This window comes from Equus przewalskii, chromosome 1 (assembly GCF_037783145.1).
Source record: "Equus przewalskii isolate Varuska chromosome 1, EquPr2, whole genome shotgun sequence".
In the NCBI taxonomy this organism is placed as follows: Eukaryota; Metazoa; Chordata; class Mammalia; order Perissodactyla; family Equidae; genus Equus; species Equus przewalskii.
The window spans coordinates 27,350,995-27,367,556 of NC_091831.1; the positions used below are offsets into that span (position 1 = coordinate 27,350,995).

At 42.0% G+C, this 16,562-nt stretch overlaps 1 protein-coding gene across 6 annotated transcripts in view; it reads right to left on the reverse strand.

Annotated features, from left to right (window-relative positions):
* Window positions 1-16,562, reverse strand: part of AS3MT (arsenite methyltransferase) — a 23,514-nt gene continuing 6,952 nt past the window's right edge. The window contains exons 10-12 of one of the 6 annotated variants that reach the window (XM_070557119.1): window positions 15,281-15,415; window positions 14,965-15,017; window positions 1-293 (exon numbers count right to left, since the gene is read on the reverse strand). In XM_070557119.1, coding sequence (XP_070413220.1) covers window positions 206-293; window positions 14,965-15,017; window positions 15,281-15,415 — 276 coding nt within the window. In that variant the 3' untranslated portion in view covers window positions 1-205. Of the gene's footprint in view, window positions 294-9,219; window positions 9,507-10,992; window positions 11,258-14,964; window positions 15,101-15,280; window positions 15,416-16,562 lie in introns of those variants that run through there. The other 5 variants (XR_011522116.1, XM_070557142.1, XM_070557137.1 and 2 more) reach the window with 5 other exon arrangements.

Here is a 16,562-nt window from a genome sequence, read left to right on the forward strand (position 1 = left end):
TCAAATTCACAGAGAGGATTGCTGAGTGATGTTTATCCTGGGTGGTTGGGGTGGGTCATATTCGTCAGGTACACCCCAGACACAGAGCAATGTAGACACCTAAACCAAGTCATTTTTCCTTAGCAAGAGGGATCTTCCTTCAAGTCTGGAGGACTTTTAGCTCAAGGAGTCATCCTCTCTTGAGTGAGGGGCTGCTGGTGCAGACTTATCCTGACTTCCAGGGGCTTCCCAGTCTGTCCATCTGGATGAATGCAGGGCAAGGGCATTCATCTTCTAGGGATCTCTTTTTAAATCTGGAAGAAAAAAATACAACAAAGTCCTGAATTCTGATCATATTTCACCTCCAAAAAGGCCTACGAAAGGTCCGAGACTGCTCGATGGCGGCTGCAGATGTCTAATCCCAGGTAAGTTCTGACTTTGACCTTCAGCCAGTCATTTGGGTAAAGCCAGAGGCCCCTAGCAAATACCTTCCCTAACTCCCCCTCTCCTGCCAGAGTCCTTCACCGGATACTAACGGGGCAGAGGGACTGCTCCTCTGGAAGGAGAAGCCCCCAGTCCGCGGGTTCCGGGATTGGGGCAGGCACTGCACCTAGACCTAAAGTCTTTGAGAATTTGATTTTTTCAAGATTGGAAGTAGAACACCAATGGCTGTCTATGCAACATAAAGCCCTAATTTTAGAGAAGCTCCCCGCCCCCCCAGAAAATCACCTATTTGTAGATAAGTATTCAAAGTTATTGCTTCGACAGTGACATTTTAATTGCACCGAAGCACTGGGTCTTCTGAGGAAAAACAGGAATTGGGGGAATGCTGGAGTTACCCAAACTTTCCCCAGAACCAAATGTTCCCCCTGAGAGGGAATTCTCAGAAGCAACATTGTCCACTTGTTTAAACATATAGGACTCTTTGAGCTCAGATGAGAACATGCCACAACCCTGGGCAAAAAAATCAAGTCAGCAAAGCCATTTCCCTTCTCTAGAGGACTTTTCAAGCTTTTTGTCTTGGGCTTTCCTATTTACTTTTCTAGATATTTTCTGGACATAGCCACTGGGGTAGGAAGAGAGAGAAAAAGGTGGCTTTTTGATGGAGTTGTGAGAAAAGCTTCCTCCATTGAGGAGGGCCCAAGCTCCTTAGGAGCAGCCCTTCCTGGGAATCCGGAGTCTCCAGGGTGCTCAGGTGGGTGCGAGGGAGCCACCCTGCTGAGGCCGGGTCGCCCCTTGTCACTTCTGCTCTGCCTCCTCCTTCCCCGCTCCTCACCCTCCCTGGACTCCCGGTCCCTTCGAGGTGCCCTGGACAGCACCCCACACCCCACACACTGCCCTTCTCTCAGGCAGCCTGCCCCTCCTGACCCTCCCACGGGGCAGCCCCAAGAGGTCTCCTGCGCTCTGTGCTGTCACCCACTTCCTTCCTCCCCTGCCCTCTTCCTTGACCTTCTGAGCTCGCTGCTGCTAGAAGTCCACTGTTTGCCCTGCGCCAGGACCCCTGTCCTCCTGACTGCCAGGCCCTGCAACTTCAGGATCTTCTAGAATCTTTTAGGATGTTCTTCCTGACTGCTGTTCCACCCCAGTTCCAGCCTCCAGCTCAATCTTGGACAAGGAAAGGGTCTGCGCTCGATCATCCTTGTCACCGTGACAAGCACGCACCCGGGTTGTGATTATAGGGAAATTCTTCACTTACATAGTTTTCAAATGTTGACCCATGTGAGTACCGCCTGTTCAAAAATCTAAATTTAATAACCACATGTAGGAGGGGCCTGCCCGATTTTCGCAGTGGTTAAGTGCGCACTTTCCGCTTCCGTTGCCTGGGGTTAGCAGGTTCCGATCCTGGTGCGGACATGACACCGCTCATCAAGCCATGCTGTGGCAGGCATCCCACATAGAAAGTAGAGGAAGATGGGCTTGGATGTTAGCTCAGGGCCAGTCTTCCTCAGCAAAAAGAGGAGACTTGGCAGCAGATGTTAGCTCAGGGCTAATCTTCCTCAAATAAAATAAAATTTTAAAAAACCACATGTAGGGAGCGAGGAAGAGGAGGGAGATAAGGAGGTCTCTGACAGGAGAATGGTAACTAGGAATGGGACCTCATGGGAAAGAGCAGATCCTGGATGTCCAACTATGAGCCCTGCCATAAGATTCAGACCTGCACGGGTCTGACATGGAGCTTTGATTTGCAGTTGTGATTGTAGCATAAAATGTCAGTTTTCTCATACCAGCTAAGTTCATTCTCCTGGTCTTTTTCCACATCCTCTGAAGCTGGAGCAAAAATTCTACTCCAATAATAAGTCAAACCCCCTGCGTATAGACAAACAATATGTCAGATCTCAGTGGAAAAAAATTCTGCTCCTATTTTTAGTTCCGCTGAGATACCTATTTGTTTTATTTTAAACATCACTAAAGATTTAACTTATTTCTCCCCATTTATTAACAACACATCTCAATTCTCTGTTTCCTCTTTAAACTGTGTCTTATTTCTCATCCTATTTTTTTTCTCTTTTTTTCGTTCCTTCAGTGATATATATTGTGTATCTAATAGGCAGTGTGGAGCTGTAATATTGAATTGGAAGTTACCCCCCTAAAACTTACTAGTAAGGAGGTTAGGAAATATGTAAATGAATGACTACATAATACAGGATAGAACGGCAAATGTCTTAAAAAGAAGTAGAATTAAAGTGGAGGAATTAAGGAAAGCTTCATGGTCCTTTAGTTGGTCCTTGAAGAACAGATAGGTTTTAGATATGCAGATGTAAGAGCTATTCCAAGAAGGGATCCTAGTCAGGTCCCGACAACACAGACAGAGTGGCTTCAACCACAGAGATGTATCGTCTCACAGCTCTGGAGATCAGGGCCTGCAGGGTTGGTCTCTGATGAGAGCCCTCTTCCTGGCTTTTGTCCTCACATGGCCTTTCCTCTGAGCGTGCCAAGGGAGAGAGTGAGCTCTCTGGTGTCTCTTCTCATAAGGACACTAATGCTATTGGATCAGGGCCCCAAGCTGTGATCTCATTTCACCTTAATTACTTCCTTAGAGGCCCCGTCTCCCAATACAGCCACACTGCAAGTGGGATGTGGGGGTAGGGATTAAAGCTTCAACTATGAATTGGGGTGGGGGCGGGAGGGAGCCGGGACAGGACAGGGACCTACACTGGACACAACATTCAGTCCACAACAAAGGGACTGAGAGAAAAGAAAGAGGAAAAAAGCATTCTCAGGGGGGAGAGTGAGGTGAGGTTGGAGAGGAAGCAGCATTTTGGGAACACCGTGTGGTTGAATTTGGTTCCATTGCCCTTGAAGAGGAACAGCAGGAATAATGTGGGAAAGTTGGCCAGGGTCGATTTGTGGTGAGTTGAATGCCAAGTTTCGGAGCTTAGATTTCATTCTGTAGGCACTCAGGAGCTATGCAAAGGTCTGAGTAGAATTGCTGTCTTACAGGAAGAGTAACTGACGGACACCGGTGCAGTGATGCTGGGGCCCTGCCATTCGGATATTTAGGGAACTCTTGCCACTCAAAGTAGAAAAAACAAAGCATTTTCTCAAATATTACCTTGGACTGACCTTCACAATTAGGACTAAGGGATACCCCACTCTCCAGCCACACGTAGGACAAAGAAACAGAGATAACTATCTAACTATCTCGAGCCACAGGAGGCCCCAGAACACCAAGATGGCACACCACAGCCTCTGTTCCGGATGCCCAGATCTGAATCGCAGCTACGGCCACTGTGTTCTGTGCAGTAATCACGAATCTTGGAGCAAACATAAGGTCTCCCAGGTTGACCTCAGCCTCAGCGTAAGTCAGACTTCCTGATGTATTTTTTTAAACGTAAAAAAAAAAATTTGGACATATAATAAACATGCATAAAAATGCATGAAACATAAATGTATAATAGCTGGCCATATAATTTATCATCCAAAACAATCCATTTGAGAGTGAAAAAAGGGTACTATTAATAATTAACCTAGTTTAAGGCTTAAACTGGGTCAGTCCCAGGCAAAGAGATTATGTTCACTTTATAATAATTTGTAATGGTAAAGGGAACCACTCTCCAGTTGAGGAAACCCCTATATCTCCCTTCTAGATCACACTCCTCTTCTCTACCCTAGAGAAGTATCCTTACTTTTATAGTAATCATTTCCCTTTTTAATTGCTGTATTTATTTTATTTTGTTTTGTTTTATTTATTTATTTATTTGAGGAAGATTAGCCCTGAGCTAACATCTGCTGCCAATCCTCCTCTTTTTGCTGAGGAAGACTGGCCCTGAGCTGACATCCGTGCCCATCTTCCTCTACTTTCTATGTGGGACGCCTACCACAGCTTGGCTTGCCAAGCGGTGCCATGTCCACACCCGGGATCGGAACCTGAGAACCCCGGGCCACCGAAGCAGAGGGTGCACACTCAACCACTCTGGGCCCTAGTTGCTGTATTTTTAAATTTAGGAATTCCCTAAAGGACAAAGCAAGGGCAGACCCCAGGATACAAGGGTAGAGGAGTCAGAAGACCTACTTCCAGTCTTGGTTCTAACACTTCTCAGACTGTACTTGCCTCGTGCAAGTCCTTTAAATATCCTCAGCTTCAGTTTTCTCTTCTGTAAAATTAGAAAAATCAGCATTGCGAGGGAGGTGTAAGGGGGTTATTTTTAGTAGAGAAACAACTTGGGATATTTGGCATGGTTTATATCCACACAAAGCAAAGAATTTTCTCATTGCCATGAGAAATCACCATTTTTAAAGGGTTACCTAGTCTTCACGGGCCCCTGTTATATTATTTAAAAGCAAAAATAATAATACCTCCTTCACAACATTTCCCTAGTTAGATCCAGTCGAAAGGAATAATGACATTGATAAGAAAAAGAAAATAAGGACAGTGAATGAAAGATTAACAACCCAGCCTAGAAGCCACACAAATCCTTCTGCACTTGCTGTGCAAACCTTTCCTCCCCAGCGACTTGACATTTTGAGGCTTTGCTTTCCAGAGGATGCTCATTTAATATTCACAAAGAAAATTATGTGATGGAAGCTTGTTAACTCTGGGAACAGAATAAACTGTCCAGGCCTCCTCACCTGACACAATTAGGCCCTGAGTTATAGGTCAGATTACCAGAAGGAGCTCCAGCACTCTTTGGTCCCCTCCTGTGAGCACCCCTGCAAAGCTCCACGTGCCCTTCTTGGCTTCTGCTTGTAATGAATTAAACATATAAGTCAGAGTCATAGATTAAGCCATAGACCTGCCATCATTTGAACTATAATGGAAAAAAACCCCTCATTTGTAACTTTGATGAAACTGTGCTAATTCTAGTCCTAAAACAGGGCCATAAATTCAAAAGCATACAGGGGTCAGTAAAGTTGACTGGGTAGGGATGGTGGCAAACTGTTTGGAGGGACACGCCCCTTCTGAAGGAGAGGCCATTGTTCACCCTGCTCGAGGCAGTTGTGCTGAAATTGAAATGCAGGGCTAACGTTACCGGCATTTCCAGTTTTTCAAGAAGCCAGAAATTCATATTTTATGTAAAATCTTCTGATTTATACATGTAGGCAACTAATTCCAACAATTTAATGTGACCTCTCCAGAATCTAGACCCATCAATCTGTCTCTAAGCCTGGAAGGAAACTTAGAATAGCTGAGTTTAACACCCTCATTTTATAGATGGGGAAAGAGAACCCCAAGGCGGACAAAGGATTTCCCTGTGGGCAAGTAACTAGTTCAGCAGCAGAGCCAGATCTAGAAAGAACACCTGCTTTCTGTCGCCTGCATCACTTCTCATGCCATGAATGGGAAGGTTAATGGCTTTAGACCCGGTGTTAAAAGTTAGCAGACCCACGTCTGGCTTGCAGTGCACCCAGAACGTCATCAATTTACCACCCTACTTTTTTACTCTCTCTGGCTTCTGGACAATGTATATGAGGCATTCTGCTATCATGTGAAGCAATGGAGTAGCATTTTTGTCACAAGTCGATTTTCCCCTCACCTGGAGCACATCACTGCTGCAAGGCTCTGCTACAGGAAAGGAGGGGCTGGAGCGTTCTGTTGGGGAAGGGGATTGGTAAGGTCCTCAATCCAAGACAAGCAAGGCTCACTCAGCGGGAGAGGATTAAGCACAAACCTCACATTCACGTCACACTCCCATTAGCCTCAGTGGGAGTTGTGCTTACAGGAACTGCAGGCTCAGCGGCTGAACAGAGACAGGAATGAAGCTGTAAAGCTCGAGTCATAGGTTATTATTAGGATCGTATAATTCCAGCTTCATATTGGCAAAAGCGTTCATTTTTATTATCTAGGGAGCTCTCCCTTCACCGACTCTTAGGGCGGGGTCTACAAAAGAACCCTTGTTTAGACCCAAATAGTGCTGCGTGTGCAGGTGAAGAAACTTGGCAAATCACAGAAGTGAGGACAGGTGCCAACAAAGTTTAGAAAATATGCTTAGCTGTTTTTGTCTTATTGACTCACAGGGTTCATAATATTCCATTGTTAGCGATCCGTGCCTAGGACAGTGCCTGGTACGTGGGAGGTACTTAATTAATATTTAGTGAATAAATGAGGGACCGGCCCAGTGGCACAGCGGTTAAGTTTGCATTTTCTGCTTCTCAGCAGCCCGGGGTTCACCAGTTTGGATCCCGGGTGTAGACATGGCACCACTCGGCAAAAGCCATGCTGTGGTAGGCGTCCCACATACAAAGTAGAGGAAGATGGACATGGATGTTAGCTCAGGGCCAGGCTTCCTCAGCAAAAAGAGAAGGATTGGCAGTAGTTAGCTCAGGGCTAACTAATCTTCCTCAAAAAAAAAAAAAAGGACTCAGTGAATAAATGAAAGAATGGGTGGATAGGATCACATTCCTTGCTAGACTCATGGTGTAGACCTCTCAGCCTAACAGGGCGGCATTAGTCACAGCCTTGGCTGCTTCCTTGGAGCCATCCAAGGAAAGGCTGAGAATCAATGAGGAGCAGGTTCTGCTGCCGTCTTGGCACAAAGCCATGACCTTTTCAGCTATGCCAGGGCTGGAGGGGGGGCTGGGGTGGGGGTTCTGTTTAGGCCACTGCTGGGCCTCCCCCGGTAGGTAAGTTGAAAAGCCTCTGCAGGTTTCCGTGATTTTTAAATAAATCCTCCCCCTGTGATAATAAAGGACTGAAAATACTGTATTTGATATAATGATCCATTAAGAGAAAATCTGCTCCTTAAACATTCTTTGAAAAGGGTTTGTGGCTAGGAAGAATTAGGCCCCTGTTTCTGTGGCTCTGCTAGTATTAAGTATAATATTAAAACGTATTAAATGATTGCAGAAGGTTAACAAGCTTATAATCTAGGTGGTGGGTAAATGGGTAGTCCTGACAATTCTTTACACTTTTCTGTATATTTGAAAACTGTCATAATAAAATGTTGGGGGAAAAGTCACCTGCTGCCAGAAGAGTTACAGGCAGCTTCCTGGACCACACTCTGGCAGCAAGAGAAGCATTGGTCTTTAACTGGTCCTGACATCACTTGCTGGTTGCAATCACATAGATCTAAACCAATAATCATCTAAACCAGGTGCCACACAGTCTTTCAAAGAACTTCATACAAATGAGGAAACAAAGGCACAGAGATGGTAATTTTCTCAAGGCCGAAATGCTAAGTGGCAGAGTTAAGAGGGAAAAAACCCTATCAAGCGTGGCGTCAGGTTTTTGCTCCACATCATCATTCATACTGCCTCTCACTCTTAAGGGAGAGGTATCCTCGTTTATAAGGGTTGTATGTCCCTAGTTGTCTATTTCACCTGTTTTGAATATTTAAATAACGATAGCATTTTTCTGGACAAAACATGTCTACTTTAATTTTACGTTATTCAATACATATTTTTTCTAAATTCTAGGTCAAATACAATTCTTAAAATGTATATTTTTCTTGGAAAATAATGTATAAAGTATGTTATTCTTAGGAAAAGAACACTGTCAATTTCCCTATTCCAGCTCAATCTCATCACTCAGCATCTTTTTGGGAGAACTGAGAGTTCAGAATGACAAATGAAACACTAATACCTCCTCCCTCTAAATTCAGAAAAGCCTAATAAACCAAATAACCAGAACACCCTCTCTTTTCATCATTTCCCCTCTAGCAGGACCACCTTATGCTCATGGATACCAAAGTACACTTAATCCCAGCTGTACCATTCTAATGAATGCTGTCACTAAAGTAGGTAAAGACTGGGTAGATACTGAACTCTAGAACCAAGAAAGCACTGTTTAGAATCAAGGTCACTGAGACGAACAGGGCTTAAAAGATGCCACCTAGTCTTCTCCTCAGTCAGTAAGTCTGAACCCACTCAAAAATCTGAGGATTTCTCCATTTTTAACAGCTGTATTAAAAGAGGGGTCTGTCCTGTAGATTCCATTCCAATGTTTTACAAGGCCTAAAAGTTCTCATACCCCTTAATAAAAAATCTCTTGGGACATGCTAGCTCCCCCCTGGTTCTTTTTGAGCTCAGAGCAACTGGCTGAGATTTTCATATTAAAACTCTTCATTGCGTAAAGGCTGTTATTCACAAACTGAACTCTCAGCTCCTGATGACAAGGACGTTGACTTGTATATGACACATACCTTTCTGGGTCCCCCAACAAAGTCTTTAACTTATTTACTCATCCTTGAAACTTTCCTTAACATTCTCAATTTCTAATGATGGAATCATCCTTGAAATATTCCTCAATCTTCTTCTTTAGCTATGGAAACTAGAACTCAGTCTAATAGTTTCCTGAAAGTTTAACCAGGGCACCTGTTACAGAAAAGCCACCTTTTTTACACCTCCTAGCTCTTCTTTCCATAATTAGCAAACTCTTTTCCTGATCCAGTTAGGATTTACCACAGATAGTCACTATGTTGTCATACATGAGGGTGAACTGAGGTTAAAGAAATTATTCATTTGTTTTCTTCATTCAATTGCAATTTTTTTTTAAAAAGTGATTTAAAAGACCAGCTATCTCAAGAGCACTCCTACCAAATTTGATTTGGCAATCTTTTGGCACGACTAGCATGATGTCAGTAGGAGCCTGGTTTAATGAGAAAATATGGTGAAAAGTCCAAAAGGTGCTATGCAGGTCGGAAGAAAGACGTTTTTCCTGAGACCCTCTGTCAACTGTTATTTCTGAAAGCTTTCTCGCCCACTGGCCAAGCCTTAAGATCACGTCTCAGTTCCACTTCGGACCAGTAGGTGGCACCAGAACTTTGAATTTAGGCTAGAGAAAAACAGCTTAACTAGTCTAGGTGATTTGCTGTGAACTTTTAATTCATACCTTCTAAAAATGATTCATTTATTTTTATAAATGACCTAGAATAGAATTCTATGTATTCTCTCCTGTGGTTGCGCTGTGGGGAAGAGCAGGTTAAAAGACATGTAACTCATTCCTTTGCCTCCTGCCTACTGTCTTCTGGTCAGCTGTAGTTTTAGCAGCTTTTCTTCGTGCCACAGCAGCCACTAGCAACATCAGGGGGACATCTGGACATCATATTGTCAGACTCTTCTGCAAGCTTGAACGGATCTGTGATTACATCCTGTCAAATGGCAAATCAAAACGAAAGGATGAGTTGAAGGTGTTTTGATGGACCCAAACACTGGTGTTTCAGTTTGATTTACCCAGAAGGGAGATAGAATTTTACAATTCCTTGAGGTCATGGGAGTAACATCAGTCAGTCAGCTATAAAGGTAGCCATCTTTTTCCTGAAGCTTCTAATCAAGTTATTATTACTTTCAAGGTAAACTTCATTTAAAGCTTTCTAAATGTAGTCCCTATTGAGCCAGGAGAGTGGATTGTCCTTTGCTTTGTGTTGTGGGAGTCCCAGTTGTATGTGCCTTTTACCCATTTAGAACTGAGATCCTGAAATGCCGAAACTTCTTCCCTTTCCTTACTCTAATCTCGAGAAACATGTGCAAGACGAGAAGCTAAGTCCCAGATCCCAGGCCCATTGTTAGCAATTGCTGATGTCCAGATGTTGAGCTTGCCAACAACAGCCAGCAAGATCTCAGGGCAGAGTAAGTGGGATTTTCAAAAGACAACATAGCAGTCTTTATTTTTCCTCCTTTCACCTCCAAATGAGATACCTCCAACAGCAGCATCAGTGGGGCCAGAGAAAAACTAGGCATAAAGGTAGGAAATCAAGAGCATGAACAAGCCCCCTTAATGATAATGAATTCATTAAACATAAATTTACACTCTTACTGTCTATTGTTGGCACTGCAAGTAGAAGAGTGTACAAGAGGGGCGCAGACCCTACATTCGTGAATGACAGTCTCACGGACCACTCCCATCGCTGCAGTCCCTTAGTTGAGGCCTTGGCCTCTCTGGCCCTCCATTTCCACCTTTCTAAAATGAAGAGGTCTGCCTGGATCTGGGCTCGCTAAGAGGCAGACTAGCATCCGCCAGGGGATTTCAAGCCTGGAAGAGGCTGGCTGTGCAGGTTGTGCTGCCAGGCCTTCCCATCCACTGGATTGCCGCCACTCAGCTCACTGGAATTCCTGGCAAGAGGAGTTAGCCTTCCCTCTTTTTCACCCAGGAAGCTTATTTTCCACACTTTTCTTCCCACTCCATGGCCTCTCCACCACTAGGAGATGGTGATACCAGTATCGCTTCCTAACTCATGCTCCCAGCCTGAAAACATCTCAAGACTTGAAGGAAATAAAATGTGGGACACCTTGATAAGCAGTCCTTTCCAGCACCAACATCCTGTGATTCTCTGAAAAGGATAAATATGAGAAGTAGTACGGCATATTGAGCAAGAATGTCCGTTCTAGAATCAGATGTAGGTTCAAAGTCACCACTTTCTAGCTGTGTGAACTTGGATTAGTAAACTAATCTCTCTGAGCCTCAGTTTCTTCATCTGTAAAATGAGGATATTAAGGGTTACTGTGAGGACTAAATGACATGGTGCCTGGAACATATTAACTGTTCAATAAAGGCTAGGTCTTCTATATCATTACTACTGTTGTTCACGTTATCACTGCCACTACTATTAACCAAAGCAAGACAGCACATAGCACAAATCCTATTTGCATCATTTCAGATGCCGCAGTGTTTTAATAATTCTTTGAATAGCAAAATACCCTTTGCCAGGATTAAAAAAGGAGGAGGAGGAGGAGAAAAAAGAAAAAGAAGGACTCTCAAAAACAGTGACTACTGAGTCAGTCCTCAGCAAGCAGCAGCCCCTTCCATTCCTTCATCGCAGCAACTGACGGGAAGACGTCTGGAGGAGCGCTCCCCGCCTGCCGCCTGCCTGCACTGCGCTCCAGGGTTTATCGTGAAGGTCTTCTACAAAACAGATATGAATGTCCTCCCCCAAGAGCCTAGGGTTCTATCTCTAGGACACACAGCTGTTTCATTCATTAAATCTTCCTTCAGCGTCAAATATTCCCATTTCAAAAAGTTGGAACTGATCGAAAGATATTGGCACATCTGCAGGCTGACAGAAACAAGGCAGAATAGAAAGGAGACTGCTGAGATAAACCAGGGCAAATATGTAGAGTGTTGCCATGGGTCTCTGAGGTCAAGAGCCCTGGGGCGCAGGCCCTGCATGCACACTAGGAGGGAACAAGAAGAGCGACACTGGGAGGAAACGGTCTTCCGCAGAAGCAAACTCATTTAACCATATTTTTTTACAGCCAGAGGACACTGGAAATGCTGTGGCTGCAGGAAAGACTCCCTTTACTTGTAACTGTAATCTTCTGACAGCTTTCATAGCCAGTACTCAGGAAACCAGCTTACAGGAGAATTAGAATGATGAAAACATTTCAAAATAAACGTTGATTCCAGCCAGCAAGGTTTTGTTATCAATGAGCTCCCAAGAGTTTCAAAGTACCAATAACACGTTTGTGACATGTTTAATGGACTGAAAAGTCAGAAGTCAAATTTCTCCACTTTCCAAAAATCACCTTCTTAGAAAAACAGACGAGTAACAAAATCAGAGTGTTCAAGAATTTATAAAGCAAAGAAAGTGAATCACGCTTCAGCTCCATACTTAGCTTGAGCTTGATTCATGCTGGTAATACCAGCCAAATAAGGACGTATGAGGTTTTTTGACTCTGGGATTCTTGCCTCTTGTGTTCAGTTAATCTTTCCCAAATACAAATTTACCATTTTGGGGAGTGATCTCTAAATAAGCTTCACTCTTAAAGATTGCCCGTGAAGTAACAAAAGGAAGAGAAAAAGGCACAAGAGTTACTTGCATATCAATGTATGCTCAATGTATCCAAAATCACTACAAAATACAAGCAACAGAAAGCAAGAATTCACGGAGAAAGATGGCAGAATTTCTGAGCCCAGGAGAAAAGGCGTGTGAGAGAATGATAAAAGAGTCCTGTGAAGGGGTCAGAAGTCAAATACTTAGAACCAGTCACAAGGGACCAAGAATCTCAATAAATACAAACCCATAACTACAACTGCTTTTGTTTCTCGAGTATGTATTATGTGCCAGGCACTCGGCTAACATTTTACAAATGTTTATTACTCCATTTGATCCTCACAGCGTGAGGGAAAACAGTGATTTCTACCTCCCCATTACACATGAGGAAACAAAGTGTTCAGGGAGGTTGGGTGACAGACTGAAGAACACATGTAAGTGGCAGAGCCAAGATCTGAACCTAGTCTGTCTGACTCCAAGCCTGTGTACTTAAATCCCCATCTTCCACAGCAACATCATGACCTTATTCCCCTGGGCTTCCAACATTCCGTGCCTTGGGGGCACCGCTGTTACGACTTTGGTGAGTGTTAGAAGTTCTGTCAGCCAACAGAAACTTGAAATCCATCACTAAGTCTAAGTAATAAAATATTTTAAATTAGTGGATGGATTAATAAAATAATTATGATAGCATGAATAGTGGAAAAGGTAAAAATATGTAAGAGAGAGAAAGGCAAAGAGGGATGCTGATATACATCATAACTATCTGTCATCTTCAGAGGGTGGTTGCGAGAGAGGACATGAGATAAACTGTGATAAAATGCTTTAGAAAATGCTATGCCAATATCTCAGATACTAGAAGAATTCTAAATATGAATCCAAAATATTTTAGAAAATCATCATTTTAGAATACAGTGGAATACTGGTTCAAATGTACATTTAAGAAATTAGGATATGATAGAAATTAGCATCTCAAAGCAGTGGAGAGATGATTGAATAGATGAATAGGAAAATTTGAACTAGTGAGTATTTGGAAAAATACTCACACTCTACCTCAATATTTATGCTAAAATAAATTCCAGATGGATTAAAAATTTTAATGTGAAAAACAAAGCCATGAAATACTACAATAATCTTCATGACCTTGGATTAAGCAATAGATTCTTAGCTGTGACACCCAAAGCACAAGTAATCAAAGAAAAAAATAGATGAATTGGACTTCCTCAAAATGAAAACCTTTTGTGCATCAAACGACAGTATCAAGAGAGTGAAAAAATAATACATAGAATGGGAGAAATTTTTGCAAATAATATAACTGATAAGTCTTCCTCAGCAAAATATACAAAGAATATACAAAGAACTCTTAACAATTCTACAATAAAAAGACAAAAAAAACAATTAAAAACTGAGCAAAAGACTTGAATAGACATTTCTCCAAAGAAAATATACAAACGGTCAGCAAGCACATGAGAAGATGTTTAACATTATTAGTCATTAGGGAAATGCAAATAAAAACCACAATGAGGTACCACTTCACACCAACTAGGATGGCTACAATAAAAACAAAATAGAAAATAACAAGTGTTGGCAAGGATGTAGGGAAATTCAAACCTTTGTAATATTGCTGGAAGGCATGTAAAAGGGTGCAGGCACTGTGGAAAATAGTTTGGTGGTTCTCCAAAAAGTTAAACATAGAATTCCCCACATGACCCAACAATTCCACTCCTAGGTATAGACCCATAAGAATGGAAAACAAGTATTCAAACGAATATAGGAAGCATATGGGCATGCATGTTCACAGCAACACTACTCACAATAGCCAAAAAGTGGAAACAATCTAAACATCTATCAGCTGATGAATGGATAACCAAACGTGATATATCCATACAATGGAATATTAGTCAGCCATAAAAAAGGAATGAAGTACTGATATATGGATAAACCTTGAAATATTGAGTAAAATAAGCTAGACACAAAAGGTTACATGGTGTGTGATTCTACTTATATGAAATGTCCAGAATAGGCAAATCTAGAGACAGAAAGCAAATGAGTTATTGCCAGGGGACGGGGAGAGGGCAGATGACTGCTTAATGGGTATGGGGTTTCTTTTCCTGCTGATGAAAGTTTTCTGGAACTACAGAGTGATGATGGTTGCACAACCTTGTAAATGAACTAAAAGCCATGAAATTGTACACATTAAAATGGTTAAAATAGTGAATTTTATGTTATGTGTATGTTACCTCAATTTTAAAAAGTACTAAAAGAAAATACAGGTAAATTTGTGATGTTCATATGGAGCAGGGCTTTCTAATCATAACATCAGAGGCAGAAGCCATACAGGAAATGACTACCTGTCCATCAAAATCGAAAATGTCTATTCGGGGGGGAAAAAAGCAAATAAAAAGATAAATGACATGCTGAGAAAAAATGTTTTCAAGATGTAATAGACAGTCTCTTATAGAGCAATAAAAGGCAAACGAAAAAATGGTTAAAGGAATTATATAGCAAGTCCACAATGGATGAACTATAAATGGTCAATAAATGCAAATGCATTTATTAAATTAAATTATTAAATGCAATAAATGGTCAAAAAATGCAATCAATGCAAAAACTGCCAAAGTTCAATATATGCAAAACAAAACAACACTATTTTCTATTGGACAAGCAAAGATTTTAAAAAATAATACCCAATATTAGTAAGATGCAGGGAAAAGGCGTTCTCATACCTTTCAGGTAGGCGTGTAGACTGGTAAATCCTTCTGGAGGGTAATTTGACTATCTCTATTAAAAGGCTTAAGAATATGTATATAATTTGAACAATTTTTTCCACGGTAGCTCTTACCTTTTTTGTATCTGGACCCCTTTGAGAATCTGATGAAAGTAACAAGCACCTTCCTGAGAAAATACACATATACACACACAATTTTAAGTGGTTCCTAGGGGCCCTGAAGTCCTCTCATGGGTGTTCAGAGTTAGGACTGAAAAAATGAAGTTATGAAATTAATTCAAATCATTTTATAGATGCAAATATGCTAGAAACAATTTATGACAGCCAACTAAAAGAATGATTTGTTTCCTGCTTTAGTAGTCTGTGGCAAGCATCATGATTTTGTAAATGGTTCTCTGTTTGAAGGTAGGGAATTGAAAGCCAAACAAACCTTTGATTCTAAAGCAGAACAACCTCCACATGTTGGCAACTTCTCTCCAATTGGTGTGATGAGAAAATCTTGAGCAAATCGTGAATTCTTCAAGATAGCTGCTGTTTCTTCATCCACTTCAACAATTTCGCCTTCCTGAAGGGCAGCAGGGAAACACATATTAAGAAATGCCACTTTAGGGGCCAGCCCGGTGGTGCAGCGGTTAAGTTCGCACATTTGCTTTGGCGACCCGGGGTTCGCCAGTTTGGATCCTGGTGTGGACATGGCACCGCTTGGCAAGCCATGCTGTGGTAGGCGTCCTACATACTAAGTAGAGGAAGATGGGCACGGATGTTAGCTCAGGGCCAGTCTTCCTCAGCAAAAAAAGAGGAGGATTGGCAGCAGATGTTAGCTCAGGGCTAATCTTCCTCAAAAAAAAAAAATGTTTTTAGGAAAGCCACTAGAGCAGAGCGATGGTTTCAAAGGCCCTTCCCACTGCAATGCTGTGACTCTACTGCGTACATCGAGGGGCAGCGTATCGGTGCAAAAACATTCATGGTTCTACCGCACCAGGGACTATTTCAGAAATCTGAAGACACTATTGGACCAAAAAATCAGTAGAAGGAAACAGGAAGTCCTTCCACCTTTGGGACAAATAACAACTATATCTTCTATTTACTAAGTTCCCAGCATACACCAATGTTTTGCTATATTATTGCTAATCTTTAGAGAAATTCTGCAAAGTAAGTATTGTCATCCCTAGTTTTACAGTGGAGCAAACTGTATCGCCAACAATTTTGGTGAGTTATTCAAGTTTACCCAAGTAATAAATACAAAGCCAGAACTTTAACCTAGGTATCTATTCCAAAGCCTGTACTTTTCCATTTGAGAAAACAAAGTCTACTCTACAAAGAGTAGTAGAAATTCAACGTGTCATCATGAAACACTATCAGTTCCTTAATTCCGTGATACAATGCAACAACTGAAATACCGTTAGGCAGTACTCCTGTTCTTTCCCATCCTGCTTCTCTATAATCCATTAATCTGAGGTCTGAATGATGCTTCTCATAAAAGATTTTCTTAGGTGTGATAATGGTATTGTGGCTTAGGAGAATATTTTATTCTTAGGAGATGCAGGCTGAAATACTTAAGGATAAAATGTCATGAGGTCAGCAACTTACTTTTGATGATTCAGCAAAAGCATATATACAGACACACACAAATACACATACACCCCAACACCAGAAAAGTGAGAAGCGATACAAGATTAAGAAAAGGTACCCAGACCAAAGGCAAGAGCAGA